This window comes from Odocoileus virginianus, chromosome 15 (genome assembly GCF_023699985.2).
Source record: "Odocoileus virginianus isolate 20LAN1187 ecotype Illinois chromosome 15, Ovbor_1.2, whole genome shotgun sequence".
Taxonomy (NCBI): Eukaryota; Metazoa; Chordata; class Mammalia; order Artiodactyla; family Cervidae; genus Odocoileus; species Odocoileus virginianus.
Genome location: NC_069688.1, coordinates 55,254,540 through 55,273,580, shown reverse-complemented (window position 1 = coordinate 55,273,580; position 19,041 = coordinate 55,254,540). Strand labels below are relative to the sequence as shown.

The window sequence follows — 19,041 nt, the reverse complement described above, 5'->3', positions numbered from 1 at the left end:
CCCTCTCTCCATTATGTTTCCAGGATTATTTCAGTGCTCCTAAAGCTGAAGTCTCTTGCCCTTCAAGCCCCTGCCGTCCACCCTCCATCTGAGGCTTCACTCAGATTGTAAGCAAGATGCCTGCCTCCCACAGCGTCTCGGCCAATGCCTGGGTGAGGCCTAGAGACGGGCGCAGAGGAGGCAGCGGGGAAGGCAGGCTGTGTGTGTGTTAGTTGCTTAGTCGTGTCCGACCCTTTGCAACCCCATAGACTGTAGCCCACCAGGCTCCTCTGTCCACGGGATTCTCCAGGCAAGAATACTGGAGTGGGTTGCCATTTCCTTCTCCAGGAAGGCAGGCTATTCCAGCGCTAATCCAGAGAATTTGCATCTTCAAACGCAGCAAGCAGCCCGCTCACGGAACAGACCGAGACTCAGATAACCACCCCCTTCCAAGACTGGTTCCCTGCCCACCCCCGCAGAGGGGCGGAGTCTACAGGCCCTAAGGTCCCCACCTCAGGGATGGGGGATACCCCAGATACCACTGAGGAAGTCCGAATTAGGATGCCTGGTATTACTGAGGCTGCTCGTCTCTTGGCTCCTGAAACCATTCTCCATAATGAGATCTCCTAGGCCTCTATTTTATTTCAGGGTGTCCAGTAGATAAAGGAGTAAAAGTCCATGGAGAGAGCCTGCAAAATCAAGATGACAAGGACTAAGAGTAGCCCTTACCTGGAATATGAGTTGACTTGGTTCTTGGCCTTCAAAAATGGAAAAAGTCATGGGTTTTAGGGGTCCACTAAACTTTCCCTCTTGCCCATATCCAGTTGTCTGTTAAAAGATGAAAGAAAAAGAGAAAATTAGCAACACCATGTACTATGAATGTATATGGGCCACTTGATGATTTTCTTATGGTTCCAGGAGTGATATATGACATCTAAGATTCTAACATGGCTCCAGAAAAAAAAAAAAAGTGAAATCAAATCAAAATAGGCAGGAAGGGTTCTCACATTTGTTGAGGCTCCACTATGTCAAGATGGTTTCCCAGCAGCCTAGCATTGCTTTTCTCATTCAAGGTGATTCAAGCAATCAGCCTGAGGGGGAACATTAACACTGCGGTGCTTTCAGTGAGGCTCACAGAGGGTTAGTCACTTGACCAGGGTAGAACCCATGAGCAGCTGACATGGCACATATACTAGGTTCTAGCTGAAGGAAAACGTGATTGTCGTCCCACAAGGCCACGATGCCATTCAATTCTACCTGGTTGACACCAGCTTCTTAAAACCCCTCCATTCCACTCTTGTTGGTTTATAAGGAAATCCATGGCAGATCCCCAGCTTGCTAGAGCTCAGGCACCTCGCAGACAATTGAATCCGTAAGGGGAGAAAATACGTGGACCTGTTCAGTACAATGCTTGCCCGGCACACAGCAGAAAGAGCTCACATTCGCTACGTCAGTGTATGCTGAGCTTTGTCCTAAGCACATTTAACCACGTTAACAATCCTACAGGGTAAATTATCATCACTAGCTCTGTTTCGCCAGCGATGAGACTGAGATGCAGAATGGTTAAGTCATTTGCTCACAGTGCAGGAAGCAGGATTCAAACCTACAATTCCAGACCACTCTTAGCCGCTCTAAGCCACAGCCCCACTACCCACTAGAAGGAGCACAGGTGGCTGAGGCAGTCTGGCAGGAAATCTGCAGCACGGGGAGTGTGCAGGGGGCACATTCAGCAGTAGTTCCTGCCATCCCTTTGTCTCCCCCCAACGAGGATCACTGAAGGAAATTGGGAGGCAGAGCAGCACGCAGGAAGGGACCGCCAGCTATAAACCCACCACAGTGGGCACCCCTGGAATGAGGCATCTAGCACGACACCCGATGCCAGTGCCCCTCCTGAGCGGTCCTTCCGCTCTCCTCCTGTGGCGGGAGTCAGGGGTGGGATAGATTAGTATGAGATGGGAAGTTAATGGTTTGGAGAACTGGATAGGTAAGACCAAAAAAAGGAAGAAAAACTGGGGAGAAGAGATTTATTTTCCATTTCTTTATATGGAGCAAGTACACTCTGGCCGCAGAAACACTGGCGATAAATAACCCAAAAACAATTAGGATGAAATGATGGGGAAAAAGATCTTGTACTATGGCTCATTAAACCTTGACTGAGTTGATCTGGGTGTCCAACAAAAAAGCAGTAACGAACAAGAACACAGAGGTTTTGGAATTTGGAACTTCTCTCCCCTTCACAGTTAGCTGCCCCTGCAGCCATTGTCAACCTCTATCCCTTGGAAAGACAAGTGATCTCTTTCCCAGTCTCCTCTGCAGGAAAGATCATGGCCAAGTGACTCAGTTCTGGTTCATGAAACAAAAGGTGGAATCTGCTGGGTCGGGGTGTGGGTGGGGGGATGTTTCTAGTCAAGCTTTTATTCTCCTGATGAGAAGGGGACAACAGAGGATGAGATGGTTGGATGGCATCACCAATTCAATGGACATGAGTTTGGGTAAACTCCAGGAGTTAGTGATGGGCAGGGAGGCCTGGCGTACTGCAGTCTGTGGGGTCACAAAGAGTCGGACACGACTGAGCGACTGAACTGACCTGACCTGAGCTGATGAAAAAGAACAGATGTGGGTGGCATGGCCCTTCCTCTTTCCTTGTTCTTGTTCAGGCAGTGGTCCCCTATCTGTAGCTGTGGCAGCCATCATGAAACCATGGGGGATAAACCAGCTCAAATAATGGTGGAGCAAAGATAAAGAAGCCCGGGTCTCTGATAACATCACAGAACTGCTAAACCTGCCCAGGACTGCCCACTACAGGATTCTTGTTGTCTAACGAAAAAATAAATCCCTGTTGACTGGAGACACTGTAAATTTGCTCATAGCTAAAGGACTTCTTAACTGACACAATAACTATACAGACTCCTAGCTCATCAGTTCCTTTCAAGGTGTATCTTCCTCTGAGGGCTCATCTTCCCTCCCGTGTCTTTCCACATCTTCTGCAGCTCCACTGGCCCCTCTGGAAGGCAGGGCACAGGAAGTGGGCACTGTGGTGGATACAGGATGAGGGCAGTACTTTTTGAGGGGCTGCTGCTTAATAGCAAACTGCTTTCATCAACTTTCTGCTCACATCAGTAAGGAGTCCGTCTTGTGGCTCAACTGGTAAAGAATCTACCTGCAATGCAGGAGACCTGGGTTCGATCCCTGGGTTGGGAAGATCCCCTGGAGAAGGGAAAGGCTACCCACTCCAGTATTCTGGCCTGGAGAATTCCATGGAGAATGGAATTGAAATGGAGAATTCCATGGACTGTATACTCCTTGGGGTCGCAAAGAGTCAGGCACAACTGAGTGACTTTCATTCATTTCATAAGCTTTCTGCTCACATCAGTAAGCAGTCCGTCTTTCAGCTGATCACACCGGTGGCGGCCCCTCCAGGAAAACTACATTAGTCAGGCAAACCTCACTCTCACCCAGGAAAAAAGCCTGCATTTTTCCTCAGTGGAAAAGCTGGCTCACCTATCAGGAAAAAAGGAGAGGTCTCAGTGGCAAGGTTCAAAGTAGGGTTGGGTTCTCATATCAGGGCCATTTGAGCTATAAAGATTTCAAAATGCACAAGTCAATGAGCCATCCTGCCAGAACTGGGAAGAATGTTACGGTGATAACTTGTGAAGGAGTTGGAGGAATAAAACCCACCGTCTTGCATAAAGAGGTGAAAGGTAGGAAGCAAATGGAACTATTTTTGAGTGTTTCCTGCTATGGAATGAGACCCTCCACACATGTCATTTCTTAAGATCCTCATCAATATCAGGGAAGTCTCTCAAGAGAATCCCCTAGCAGAGGCACAGATAGTTGGTGTTACACTGGAATGGTGCCAATGGGCTGGACTACCAAGCCCCAACTCTCCACCACGTGGCCCCACTGCCTTCCAGACCACCGAGCCCCAACTCTCCACCACGTGGCCCCAGTGCCTTCCAGACCACCGAGCCCCAACTCTCCACCACGTGGCCCCAGTGCCTTCCAGACCACCGAGCCCCAACTCTCCACCACGTGGCCCCACTGCCTTACAGACCACCGAGCCCCAAGTCTCCACCACGTGGCCCCACTGCCTTCCAGACCACCGAGCCCCAACTCTCCACCACGTGGCCCCAGTGCCTTCCAGACCACCGAGCCCCAACTCTCCACCACGTGGCCCCACTGCCTTCCAGACCACCGAGCCCCAAGTCTCCACCACGTGGCCCCACTGCCTTCCAGACCACCGAGCCCCAACTCTCCACCACGTGGCCCCAGTGCCTTCCAGACCAGCAGAGGACACTCACGGTTGTCAGATCTGCCTGCCTAGGAGCCACCTCCATTGCACTTTACGGCAAGAGTTCTCTGCGTTGGTTACACAGTAAGTATTTCAAGCTCTTCTTCCTTCTGCAGGAAGCAGAGTCCCAGGCACAATTCTAAAAGAGTTGGCTTCTCCCTGATTTCCCTGCATCCCTACTCAGCACGCTCCCAAATCCTCTCTTCAGTGCCCTTCCAATATATTCATACAGTGTTTCTAATCCCCTAAGAGAACCAGTTCTCAGAAAAGAACGGGAGAACCACTATAGTATGTAATAAATGATAAATAACCTCTGCCAGATAAAAGCCTGATGCTGAAAGAAAGAAGCACCAAGTGAAGTTGCAGTCTTTACAGGAGAGGTCTGGGCATAGGGGTGAGGGGGCAGAAGAGACACAGCTCCGCCCAATGCCCCTGAGACCCCACCCCACAGGTCACAGCCTCCTCCTTCACCCAGAGACAGCTATGCACGGGGCTGTCTCCCAGGCAACGTTCTTGCTGCCAGCAGTGGTTTGGGCCGTATTGCTTATTCCAGGTAGAAACCTCACTACGGTGAGAGTAAGGAAAATGAAAGTAAGGAAAAGGAAAACTTATTTTCACCCTCTACCTAGGAAGAAAAATGCATAGCCCCATCTCAGATCAGAAGCTGTTGAGCCTGCTAATGTTAAATTATCATGATAGAATCTTCTCTCTCTTTCTTAGAGCTCCCTGTTGTTTCCTAATATGAATCCATAATTATGTATTTAACTTCTACCTTGTTCCTGGCACTGTGCTATGTGCTGAGGCTACAAAGATGACTAAAACACAGTCTTCCTCATGGAGGCCAGGGTCCATATGAGTGTAATTACTGAATATTTAAAATGTGGTAGTAATAATTATAGCTAATATTTATCAAGACCTTAGACTGTGCCAGTCACTGATCCAAGGGCTTTGTATGATCTAATTTAGTTGCCACACAAGGCAAGTCCTCTTGTCAGACCCATTTCACCAGGCAGAAAGCTGAGGTTCAGAGTGTAGTAACTCACCCAAGTTCTTATCACCAGTCAACAGCAGTGCCAAGTTTGAACTAGGCACTGATTTCACCATTCTGCCATAATATAGATAGCAAAGCACATATGAGAAGGTAGGAAGAAGAGATAAGTCATATGGTGTTTTTTGGCAGTCCTAAGAACAAGCTTCGAGGCCTAGGCTGTAAGGATGCACAGTGCTCATAAGGTTCAAATTGCAGCTTTTCCCCTCAAAAGGAATGCTCTGGCAAGTTTACAAGTACGGCTAGATGTCACTCTAAATATTTTGAACTGTGTAGACTCTCAAGGGCTCTCTGGAACTTGAAATTCAATGTTATATTTGGGTTTTCAAAGAAAGGAACCAAGATTAGAGGTAAGAGGATCTAGTAGCTTCCTTCTAAGGAGAAAGCAAATGCTTCCCCATAATTTTGCTTCATAACACAACAAATCTGGCAAGTGTATGACCCTTATGAACCTCATGACAAAAGGGAAGACAGCATCCCTCTATCTACCTGAGGTCTGGGCTGATCTCCCCACGTTCCACTCAGCTCCAACTTCTAGAAGCCTGAGTCGATAGGGTTAGCTCAACAAGTGACTAAGGGCAAATTTGGCCAAAAAGAGTCCAAGCCATATATGGGAACAAAAGTACAGAGCAGAGCAGAGTCAAAAATGGAGAAAATGCTTTTCTTAATTTCGGTGGTAATTTAACCACGGTTAAGGAAAAAATAAATAAAATCAAGACTAAGGGACATAGACTAACACATGTATCAGTATACTTTTCTTTCCAGATTCCCTGAGCTGTATGTGAAGGTCTAAAACTGAGTAGATGAATTGTTTAAGACTTGCCCGTGAAGGGGCATTGGCTTATAAGAGCTGAGGGGAAAACGTCTCCCTGGTTGAAAGTTAGACATATAACTTACAGCCATTTCATCAAAAGCAGCCCATTGGGGTAAGCTGTGTGCTTTGTTCACAATAAGTTAATCTGATAGGCTTTTTTTTAACTGATGATAGCTGTTGCTTCCCTGATATGGGCTAGAAATATTCCACTAAATACAGAAAGAACAATTCTCTTCTCTTACCAAGTAAAGTGTGAGGAGACAGAAGCAGTGTAGCTGGGCTTGCTTTGTCATAATTTTCCTTATTCAAACTCCTGTGAATAAACCAGAGACAAGTTGATTAGTTCCCATCCTGTTAAAACCATGTTTACCCAAGCACAAAGGATCACTGGACGATACTCAGTTATAAACCTAGCAGGATGGCATCCTTGAAGGCCAGCCTCTCCTCTGTGGAACAGTCTGGTATTCCCAAGCTCCCTGGTACCAAATCAATATCCCAAAACAAGCTTATGCTGACTCCGTCTTTACCGCTTCACTTTATCAGTCTTTTTCCCTTAAAGATTCTTAAATGGGGACTTCCCCGGTGGTCCAGTGGTTAAGAATCTGCCTTCCTAATGCTGGGGATGAGGGTTCAATCCCTAGTAGAGGAACTAAGAGCCCACGTGCCTGGAGGCAAATAGAGAAACCGCAACTGGTGAGCCTCTGCACCACAACTAGAGAAGTCCCTGTGTGCTGCAATGAAGATCCTCATTATATGGATGGAGGAGATGCGCAAACGCCAAAATAACAAGATGCTAAAATTTTAGTGGTTCTGATTCACAGCTGCAAATATATGAGATTCTTCAAGGAGGAAGAACCCAAGAATGTTCCCAATCCTTCATTCAACAACCTCACCAGCCACCTCTTTGGTCTTCTAAACCTTTCTGTTAACTGTACAATACACCAAAGGAAAAAATGTATTTATTACTCCCAAAGCAACCCAATAAAAATCCAGACCCTGCCCCTCTTCTCTCCTACTCAACATTATTTTTCCTCTTTCCTTGTGCCTTCACATTTCACAGAAAATATACCTTTCACCCTAAGATACATCATGACTAACCGATTTTTTTCCTATTCTTATTTTTTCATGACTAACTGATTTTAAGATCTGAGACAAATTTTCCACATGGTCTATAAAGCAGGACTGTTGCCTATCATAATATTGGACTGCTAAAACAAAACAACAAAAAAAAACAAGGAAATGAAGAATGCATTCACTTCACTAAAATTCCAATTATTTTATTGCCTCGAGGAATTGTAGATGATCTTGTTTTACTTCTTTTTTAAATCTTTTAAAGTTTTCTACATTGAACTTACATTGCTAATATAATCGGCATGGGGAAATTGTTATAAAATTCTAACTATCTAAAAATTTAAACCCTGAAAATTTTTAATTCCCTATACTTATATTTGAACTTTAAGAAAGGTCAAAGTACTACAACAATTTAGCTTCACAAATGTCCTGGGAAATAAAGATAGAAATTAGTGTTTATTAAGAATCACCCCTGGTGGGTCAGATACTAAAAAAAACAATCTGCCTGCCATGTGGGAGGCCTGGGTTCGATACCTGAGTTGGGAAGATCCCCTGAAGAAGGGCATGGCTACCCACTCCAGTGTTCTTGCCTGGAGAATCCCATGGACAGAGGAGACTGACCGGCTACAGTCCATGGGGTAGTGAAGAGTTGGACACGACTGACCAACTAAGCCCAGCACAATACATAGGGTAGATCAGTGGAGGGACCTTTACAGACAGAATGACAGAGGCCCAGAAGGTGTACTCTGAGTCAGAGAGTCTGGACCAGAAACCCAGTGCAGCCTTTCATTAGCTGTGTGGCCACGCGGGTATTACTTAATCTCTCTGTGTGCCTCAGTTTACTCAAATGGAAAATACATAGCAATTGCTCAATAGTAAGTGAGCACTCTTACGAGTTTCTCACAGTCATAACAAATTAGGAAATGTTACCCTTGTTTTATACGCGAGGAAACTGAAGTTCAAAGTTAAGCCATTCACCTAAAGACACAGCTAGGAAGTAATATTGCCTTGTTGCCAACCAGATCTGCCAGAGGCCAAAGTTCAAAGAACTTCTCCTCTCTTTCTGCTCTACCCTGTACTGTGTGGTAGCTGAAGAGGCGTAGATGTAGGTATAGAGATGTACATGCTGTTTGCACATGCTGGGTAAATGAAGCAAAATGTCCCAGGGCTACAGCTATTTTAAGAAAGAGCTACGATTAAAACCCTTCAGGACAGTCAGATCTGTAAATTCTGTGAATGTTTAGAAATGAGCTTTTGCAACAGAATTAGTCTGGTCTATGTGTCCAAACATCATTTTAGGACTGGCTCCTTGTCAAACACAAACAAGACATTTTTTCTAGTGCTTTAGACTGCTTATGTGGTTTGGAAACATACAGAAACAAATAACAAGCCCAGGTTCTAGCATACTACAATATATCTAAAATGAATCAATTGGTATTATTAAATCTAACTAGTCATTTTTTTTGTATTAGTAAAATGAACACGATCAGCTAGCAACCAATATTTGCTTAAGAGAAGTAAAAATACAGACAATATAATATAGATATTTGGGGATCTTTCTCCTCAAAACCTCACCATCAAGATCTTTTAAATGTTGGTCCCCAGTTGCTCTTCTGGCCTTATCTCGCACACCCGCCGCACCCAGGAATGCCAAGCACTTCATGGACTTTGCACCCAGCTTCCCTGTCTCCATGCTTTGGCACTGGCTGTTCTTCCCACCCAGCAAAGGGCCCCACCCAGAGTATATGACAACTGATATTTGCTGAATCAAGCTGGATTGAGGATTATGTGTTCTCATTTTTCCTTACATACTTGACCATCTAGGGCCAACTTATTTATTTTAAAATCACTGAATTTAACAATTCTATTATGTGCCAGATACTGGGCTAAAATCTGGGAAAACAAAATAAGGGGGATAGCATCTGCTTCATGGAGCTAGAAATTATGCCCTTCATGCAATCTCTCTGATTTCCAGCCAGAAGCTCTCAAAGCCCCTCCTACCTGCATTTTATTTTTTATCGCTTATTTACATGTCTGTGTTGCTGCCTCTACTAGAAAACAAAATCCTTCAAAGCAGAGGCCTTATTTTAAAATTATATATTTTTAACCTCTCCCAGCTCTTCGTACTATGGCTTGCATATATTACGCTCTCAACAGATGTTTATTAAATTCTAAAACATTTGTGATTGTCTAACATTGGTATTCTGTGAATTTCTCCAATTAATAAGAGCTTTCAGAATAAACAGAAAACATTAAAGGAAACTAACTTGAGATCTAAAGATTTATTTTGATGCACAGTAATAAATTCTTATTGTTGATGAAAAGGATTATTTTTCTTTTAAATACACAAACAGATTTCTTCTCAATAAATAGGTTAAGAACGGGTTAATATATACCATCTCCACTTGAACTGATTTTTTAGCACTTCCAATCTTCCAAAGACATGCAAGTTGAATGACAGAAAAGCAAATTAAAATAAATGCCTTATTTTAGCTAGCTGCTCAACAGGCCACCATTTGAGGTGCTTAATGAAACCTAAAAAGTAAACAAACCATTAAACTCATTCTTTATTTTGTCATTTACATTTGGTTTAACCCCTCACAGAAAGGTTTCCAGTGGGAAACAGAAGCAATTGCTTTCCGATCCCATGCCTAGGGTCTCGTGATTTCTTTATGGATGAATAAGTCACACAATGCAATTGTTAGATTGACTGGTTTGAATCCTGGCTCCTCCACTCATCTGTAAAGCGAGGATAATAGTATCTACTTTGTGGACCTCAATAAGTGAATATTTTGAACAGTTAATATTTTTTGTCAAATACAACTTTCTTCTGCCACCCAAGTTTATTAGTCAGAACTTTAAATGTTGTCCTACAAGACAGTTCCTGTCACAATTTCCGGCTTTTGATGGCCCTGGCCACAAGGATACTAGAAGCAGCCTTCACAGCAACACCCTCACGGCCAAATGAAGTGGCTAAGCAAAGCCTTTGTCTGAATGATCCAATGCAAGGTACGCCATGCTAGGATTATGCCCGAGGAGGACTCCATCCTCACAAACAAGTCTCGCCTATCTTTCCTCTTTGCACAGACATAATTTCACTAATGAATATTACATCCTGGCTGGAAGGAAACCATAGTTTGTAACTGAAACTGACTAAAACCACCAAGCCATACACACTTCATAGACTACTTCACCAACCCTACTTGGCAAAGGATTGGAGTAGATTTCCAGATAATTCAGTGACATTTTATCTGAACTATCTGAAATAGTTGATCCAACCATCTGCTAGGAATTTTTGCTATCTGTCAGAGTTTCCCTTAGGCACAAAGACTAAATTCACACAGTCTCTATGCAACTATCTGAGAGGCCAAATACATCCTTAGCAACGGAGGTTAAAGGTCTGGGAGAGTTTTGAAAAGCCACCATCAATTGCTTTAACCGTGGACCATTTTCAAACGCAGAATCAGGGCTGCTGGCCTTGACGATTAGAGCTGATGGCTTCGTTTAATTCACCACAGCCCAGAAAACACGAAACCCCTCCATACTCTGAATCTATGTCCAGCCAGGATAACAACACAAAGGCAGCTAACACTTGCTAGAAGCCCTTTGTCTCAGCACGTGCTGAGACTTTTATGTGAATTACTGATTTTTCCTAAGAACCCTATGAAGCAGGCACTGTTGAAATGTATCTCTTAAAGGGGCTTCCCTGGTGGCTCAGCGATAAAGAACCCACCTGCCAATGAAGAAGACATGGGTTCAATCCCCGATCTGGAAACATCCCATCTGCCTGTCTTGGAGCACCTAAGCCCATGTGCCACAACAATTGGGTCTGTGTTCTAGACCCCAGGAGCCACAACAACTGAGTCCACACCCTAGAGCCTGTGCTCCACAAAAAAAGAATCTCCTGCCATGAGAAGCCCATGCACCACAACTAGAGAAAAGCCCACACAGCAGTAAGACCCAGCACAGCCAAAAATAAATATAAAATTATTTTTTAATGTAAAAAAATTTTACCTCATAAAGATCAAAAATCAAAGAAGTTATAAGACATTGTCCAAGATCACACTGTCTGGCTAACTTCATACCTAAGCTCTCATTCATATATTAGTTTCTCTGAAAGCACGAACATCCTTACAAATAAGATGGTTAGTGTCACTGAGTCTATTACGTTATCTTGCTAAAATTTCAAAAAGTTTTGTTTTTCACTCCATGGCGGCGCTTCCTCTTCAGACGCTAACACGCGTCCACCTTCTCAGAGGACCAACGGCCTCGGAGATCCGGCTCCTACCGCACAACTGTTTCTCTTTCGTACTCTCTCCTCCTTCACTCTCTGACCTTCACCCCAGTCCTTTCTTAGTTTTTAATCGAGCTAAGTGTTATGGGTTGAAGAGTGACCCTTGCCTCAACATTCATGTTGGAGTCCTGACTCCCAAGTACCTCAAAATGTGATCTGACTTGGAGACGCAAGTCTTCACAGAGGTAATGCGGTTAGAATGGAGTTGTCAGGGTGGGTCTGCTCCAGTATGACTGGTGGGCTCACCGAAAGGGGGAACTTGGCCGCAGAGACACACATAGAGGAAAGAGGATATGAAGAGCCACGGGGAAAGACAAGCCAAGGGGAGAGAGAGGCCTCAGACCTGTTCTCAAGGTCCTCAGAAGGAGTCAGCCCCGCAGATGCCTTGATTTTGGACTTCGAGCCTCTAGAGCTGTGAGACGATAAATTTCTTTTGCTTGAGCCACTCTATCTGTGGTACTTTGTTATAGCATCCCTACCAAACTAATACATCAAGGGGCCCTAGTTTTGACTGACAAAGGCACTGCCATCCTCAGGACAGAGGTGGCCTCAGATGGGGCCTCATCCAGTCACTATATAGGCAGTCGCCACTGCATCCCAGGGCCTCCACTCCAAGCTGATTGAATCTCCTGCTGGGCTCCAGTGCCTCCAAGAGGTATTTTTAGACTCCCCTGTCATTTCCCCATTTATCTGAGTAAGGGCAAGCAATTTCTAGGTCCCAGGTCTCAAAACCTGCAAGTAAATCAATACACAAGCATTGATTTTTTTTTCCTCTCTTTCAAAAAGCTAAATGATAGGCAAACCTTAAATCAAGTCAGCCATACTCATCCTTTTTGTTTAAAAAAAGGAAAGTTAAGGGCTTTGAATTAAAGTAATTCAAATTAAAGTAATTAATATAAAGTAATAAAGTAATTAAAGTAATGCTCTAGGGCTGAACCATTCATTTCCAAAGAACAATGAAGGTACAGAAGGAGAGGGGTGCAAAATTTGCTCTCAAATATCATAGGCGATGTGGCCAAGGAAAGAATGTGACTAGAATTCATAACACCATCAGGATCAAATAATAGAGCCAAATAGTCTGTGTGCCATTTAATTCACCTCTGCATTGTATATTGCTAAGAGCAGCATAAATTGGACAGAAAGTCCAGATAGGAATAAAAATCAGATTAAAAGCTTGCTCACATTGTTCATCAAGTAATGTTCAGATCAATCATGCCCATCTTTGTGGGCTTCTTGCTCACAAATCTCTGGCATCCCGTTACATCATTTAAGGTTTAGAAAAAAATCACAGAAGGATCTGACCAATTTGCATTCTTGGCAAATTAAGGACCCAATTAAAGTGGCTAATAATAAGCTAGAAACAAACAGGAAGGTGTAAAATCTGGGCTGCAGTCTTCCACTTCAGGCTAATTAGAAAGGAGGAAGGAAGGTCCAAAGAAGGAAAAGGAAGGGTGGCTTGCCCTTTCCCCACCCAATGCACACATAAAGGCAGGCCCTTTGTTCTCTCGCTGAATTTTGCAATAGAGATATGCCCATCTTACAGCATATGAAAATCTGAGTTTACACGCAAGCAAAATTGAGGGTGATTTCCTACTTTATCAGTAGGTGAATAATTGGTTATATAGTCTTATGAGAGGGTAGAGGACTATTTCGGGAAATGTGCTCATACTTACCCCCACCCAGCACTCCCCTCAGAGTGAGCTAGGGAAGGGGCAGCTCGGGTGAGGAGGTCAGGGGGAAGGGAGGCCCTCGCATGGGGTCACAGATGGCTATCCTCTCCCCCATGGTACCTCTCCGACCTCTTAAGCAGGTTGGCAGTAAGGGCAACAGTGTTGAGTTCTCTAAGGTGTTTAGGTTCCCACCTCAGAAACCTGAGGCAGAGATAGGACTTCTTTCCTCCATATCTAGCACAACAACATCACAAGGGTCTTTTCCAGCCTAAAAGGAGGGTTTTGTTGTTGTTTAGTCGCTCTGTGGTGTCCAACTTTTGTGACCCCATGGACTGTAGCCCACCAGGCTCCTCTGTTCATGGGATTCTCCAGACAAGAGTACTGGAGTGGGTTGCCATTTCCTTCTCCAGGGGATCTTCCCGACCCAGGGATCGAACCTGGGCCTCCTATGCTGCAGGTGGTCTCCTGCATTGCAGGCGGATTCTTAACTGACTAAGCCACCGAAAGGAGAGTAGAAACCAATGTTTCTCAAAAAAGTGGCTGAATTATTTTTGACAGTGTTTCTTCGTGCTTTATACATTTCTTTGCATATTATGAAGTGCACAGGTGAATACTTTGTCAAGATAATACATTCTGACCTTAGAAATTCAATATGAGGTAAATCTAAATTAGATCCCATCCCATATGATTTAAGGGCTTCCCTGGTGGATAGACAGTAAAGAATCTGCCTGCATTGCAGGAGACCCAGGTTCGATTCCTGGGTCAGGAAGATCTGCTAAAAAGGGAACGGCTACCCACTCCTGTATTCTTACCTGCAGAATTCCATGGACAGAGGAGCCTGGCGGGCTACAGTCCATGGGGTCGCAAAGAGTCAGACATGACTGAGTGACTAACACTTTAACTTTCACATATGGTTTAAACACTGAGATTTAAAACAAAACAAAAGACTTGCTATAATACTAGCTCTCGTACAAGATGAACTTCAGGCAAGGACTCTAAAAACAAAAATGTGCAGTCCTCCTCAAGTGTGGCAGGCTAACTTTCTGACTCTGTAATTAAGTCATAATTGACAACTGGGATGGACAAGAAAGTAAGGGGAAAATAAATTTAATTCTATCTCCATAAAGGGTGCTATACCACTATGAAAACTCCCTCATGAGTTGGTTTTTTATAATTGAAACCTTTACAAAAAAAAAAAAAATAAGCTAGCATTTAGTGAATATTTACCAAGTTATGTACTTTGGATGACTTATTTCATTTAGTTTCACAATGTTCCCATAGACAGGACCTGTTGTCATCCCACAGGGCAGGAAACAGCTCAGCGAGGTTGAGGAAGGAGCATCAGTCTGATCACAAAGACCAAGCACGTCACCCTCCACATGCGGAAGGCATGCTCATCCTGAGTTTAACATTCCTTAAGGGCACAAGTCTACCCTTCCGATTTCTCTCTCACTCAGAAACACAAGTCCTATGTTTTAAAATAATTAAAATGCAGTAAGAAATCACTGACTCAGAATATCATGGATGAGAGAATTCAATGTCGGTCTTACAGAATATTGTAAGAGAAATTAGGTTTTATTTGTGCCGCATACACAATACCCGTGGACAGCTTGATCTGTTACACATGCAGAAATGTAAAGCTCAGCTTGAGTGTATGAGTTTAAACCTCAACCACTGGGTGAGTATCAGCTTTTGCTAACAACATTTCTTGTACCTAAATAAACATTCTTGTTTGTTCTCACAAGTAACAAATAGGTAGACTGACATTCCCTTAACAAACTTCAGTACCTCTTCTTGCTTAATCATTGAAGAGAGCACAGAACAACTAGCCCTTGCTAAATTCAACACCAGTTATTTCTGAAGGAATACCACCTTATGCCAACAAATAAATCTGTATATTTCTACCCGTGTAAACTAACAGCCATAAAGGCACTTGCCAGCCTCAAAGAAAGGAGCACAATGGTGCTCAGCTTTCCTCCTGAGCAGAGTCCCCTCTCTTGACCTGAAAGAAAAGTGGGAGCCCACTCTCCTTTCCAGAGAGATCCTTTGACAAAGGAACAGGAAGTCAAGTTGTTGTCGGGGTATATTTTGCCTTTTATAAAAGAAGGGAGAAGGTATTGGATATGCAATCTTCATCTTGAATGACAGCAATGATTTTTCCCAGGGGACATCTTAGCAAGTCTCAAAGGATACCACAACCCCTTCTCACTGAAGATATATGTGAAACATCAGACATTCATTAAAATGCTTTATTTAAAAAAAGCAAAAGTAAAGTGTTTTCTCATTATCTCATATTTTGGGACCCTGCTTCTTTGGCATAGAATTAGTTTCTCCCTTGCACAATGGTAGATGTAGTTACTGCAACATTACTGTTGGTTTCTTTCCCTAGAGATTGAAAGAGCAACTTCTCAGTCTGACCTGAATCACCTACTTGAAAGGTAGAGTTAACATCTTTTCTCATGGAAAGTAGAGTTAACATTCATTAAATGTCTATTGTGTGCCAAACAATATACTGAGTTCTTGACATGCTGATCTAATTTTTAACTTACTCTCACAACTACTTGGTGAGGCAGGTATCTCCATTCTGTAGGTGAGAAATTTAAGGTACAGGGAGCTTAAGCAATCTGCTTGGTGTCCACTGGCTGGTAAATGATGAAACTGGCCTAACCCATCTGCCCAACCCTGAAGACTCATAAACTATATACTCTGTAGTCCATGATAAACCCTCACTCAGCAAGACTCATTTCATTTCCTGGTGAAGGCTGAATGCCATTCATTTTCCATGTCATTGAAACATATGCTTTCTTCTTCTTTCAAATTATTCCTCTCTTGCTATCTGAGTTTTTGAAGAAACAGAAAGACAAGAAAATGTTAGAGAATGCATTGCCCGTCTGCTGCTTGGCATCTGCCAGCCCAGAGGGCATCTGTTTCAAAGTCACTCACAATGAAGAAAAAACTGGGACATAGACAGGGACTGCACCTTTGAAGACACTAACAAGCTGTACATGTCTTGACATCTCAAAATAATCACTCGTTAGTTAATGCTACATCCACCGATGTGGCTGAAAGAAGGACCAGAAACTGACCAATACACGCACCAACCTTGCTTTCCCAATTGGGAAGTCAGATCTGTCTCTTGGTTTTCAATTCCTATTCCACTACTTTTAACAAAGGACTTTTTCTCCTCCTACACATTTCCCTTTCTCTGCTCTGTCCCAGGCAGTCCTATGAATCCCTAAATTGAATCTCACTCTCTAAGAAGTAAATAAAATGCAGTTTTTAAAGACCACCTCTGAGAGATGACACTTTGTGAAAATGAGATTCCGGCCCTGATTTCTAGAGTATGAGAGTCCCAGGGGCTCTCAGGGCTGGGCACTTTTTATATTTTAATTACAAGGAATGGGGGTAATCCACATGTAAATATCCAAAGTATTATGCTTTCCTTTAATTCTACTACTAAGCTTGATTTAACCCAAACCACTTTATGAAATGGATTTATAGAAGATATAGACTAATAAAAAGAACTTGCAAAAGAAATTATGCTCCAGAAGCATAACTTATTACACTAGGAATAAACTTTTCCTTCCCAGTAAATCCTACCCAGCACCGCTCAAGGAATACTTTTGTCCAGCAACTTAAGTAAGCCCCTTCGCCATCTATTGTGTTCTTCTTAAAAAAATACATTATCAGCATAGTTAAGACATACCGAAGCTTACCTTTCTGTAAGTAACAAAAATGGTGGTTAAAGGTTATTTTCTTCCATTCAGCTGCTGGGACCCTTGCTGGGACTCAAGTATCTTCCCCAGAGGCCACACCCAGTGCACAACTCTGGTTCCCCAGCCTCTCCCTTCCCCTTCAGTCAAACATTAACCATCGACTGGTTTTATTGATTTTCATCAGATGTCATAAATGGAATCATAATCCAGGAAAGAAATGTGTTTGTACCAAAAGCAGTTCATTCACATCTAATACATCTCAGAACAAGTTTCTGAATTTCAGAATGTAGGTTAAATAAAATAGAAGACAAGGAGAAGTTAGCATGGAATAACTTTCTGTGTATTCAACTGTCTGGAGAGTGTGAGTTCCCTGACATCTCTGAATTTCATCCATATTTTGCTCTCCCAACCCTTGTGCATTTAGTCGCTCAGTCGTGTCCAACTCTTGGCGACCCCGTGGACTGTAGCCCCCCAGGCTCCTCTGTCCATGGGATTCCCCAGGCAAGAATACTGGAGGGGCTTGCCATTTCCTTCTCCAGGGGATCTTCCTGACTCAAGAATTGAACCCACATCTCCTGTGTCTCCTGCACTGTAGGTAGATTCTTTACCCAATGAACCAGAGAGGAAGTCCTCTTTCCCAGCACCTGGCACAGAAGAATAATTGACAGATACCTGTGTAGATTCCATCTTAAACACAGACGAGTACAGGGTGTCATGTCTGAGCAGTGACTCAGTTCTCTGATAACCAGGTACAAGAGACGGGGGAAATGATTCAGACGGTGCAACCCAGGATGCAATCTGACAGCACCTGCTTCTGAAGCCCAAAGGCCCTCTTCAAAGTCTGCATGAGACAGCCGGCAGTAGCCTCCCCCAAAACACAAACCAAGTCCTTTTTCTCACCTCTCTGAAAATGGACTTATTAAGAACAAGTTATCACTTTTTCCACTCAAAATGAGGTTTCCAATTAAACAATAAAAGCCTATTGCCCAGATTTCTTAAGTCAAGGGCTCTTTTTGACGGATTCCTCATTCCCACCCCTCAGTCACTCTAGAAACCTACCCTAAAGATGCAAATCAAGGTCACTTTTATGTCAAATGTGATAGTCATTCTGATGTGCATTTCTGGGCTTCTCCTGAGCTGCACTGTGTTCGCCATCTGTCTCTAGTGTTTATCTAGAACTACCAAAGCACAAGAGCATAGCCCACTGTCTAGATGGGCTTCTTCCTTCTCGATCCCCTTGAGAAGACTAAGCCTCACTTGTCTTGGGGACCCTGAGGTGAAACCATCTAGTTGTGGGCCAGCGGTCCACACGCCCGGTGGACCAGCAGGCCCAGCAAGGATCCTTCTTCCTCTGTCTCACAACACAGCTACATTTAGAAAAATGAGGTCAGTGAGGCCAAGCAGCTCTCACATTCTTAACACCTCTGCCCTCCCGTGAACCAAATAGAATAACCTTGTTCCACAGATCAAAGAACTTTCACTTGTATGTTTTACTTCCTGAATCAATGGCAAGAATCTCAAGGTATTGCTCTGAGTTTGCTTCTTCTTCAGAAACTTGTGGTCCTTTTTAATAATGCATGCAAAAAGTACGTTTAAATCTACAAGCTTTTCTTCAAAAGCACATGTATATATGTACCACCTTTTTTTTCATTTATTTTTATTAGTTAGAGGCTAATTACTTTACAATATTGTAGTGGTTTTTGTCATACATTGACATGAATCAGCCATGGATTTACAAGTATTCCCCATCCCGATCCCCCCTCCCACATCCCTCTCTACCCGATTCGTCTGGGTCTTCCCAGTGCACCAGGGCCGAGCACTTGTCTCATGCATCCAGCCTGGACTGGTGATCTGTTTCACCCTAGATAATATACATGTTTTGATGCTGTTCTTCCGAAACATCCTACCCTCGCCTTCTCCCACAGAGTCCAAAATTCTGTTCTGTACATCTGTGTCTCTTTTTCTGTTTTGCATATAGGGTTATCGTTACCATCTTTCTAAATTCCTTTTAATCACTGTTTCTTAGCAATGATCAAGATTATAGAATCAGGACTCCAGCCTTGGTCTGTCTGATTCAAAGCCTAACCTATTCACCACCACAGCTGTTGAATCGGCCAGATTGTTTTTCTTCTGGTTGCATTTAGGAAGAAATCCATTT

General features: G+C 43.5%; 1 protein-coding gene across 1 annotated transcript in view; it reads right to left on the bottom strand.

The window, feature by feature from the left end:
• CDH17 (cadherin 17) overlaps positions 1 to 19,041 on the bottom strand; it is an 87,921-nt gene that overhangs the window by 60,851 nt on the left and 8,029 nt on the right. The window contains exons 2-3 of the mRNA XM_070477393.1: positions 6,375 to 6,445; positions 709 to 807 (exon numbers count right to left, since the gene is read on the bottom strand). Of these exons, the coding sequence (XP_070333494.1) occupies positions 709 to 807; positions 6,375 to 6,425 (150 nt within the window). The 5' untranslated portion in view covers positions 6,426 to 6,445. The remainder of the gene's footprint in view (positions 1 to 708; positions 808 to 6,374; positions 6,446 to 19,041) is intronic.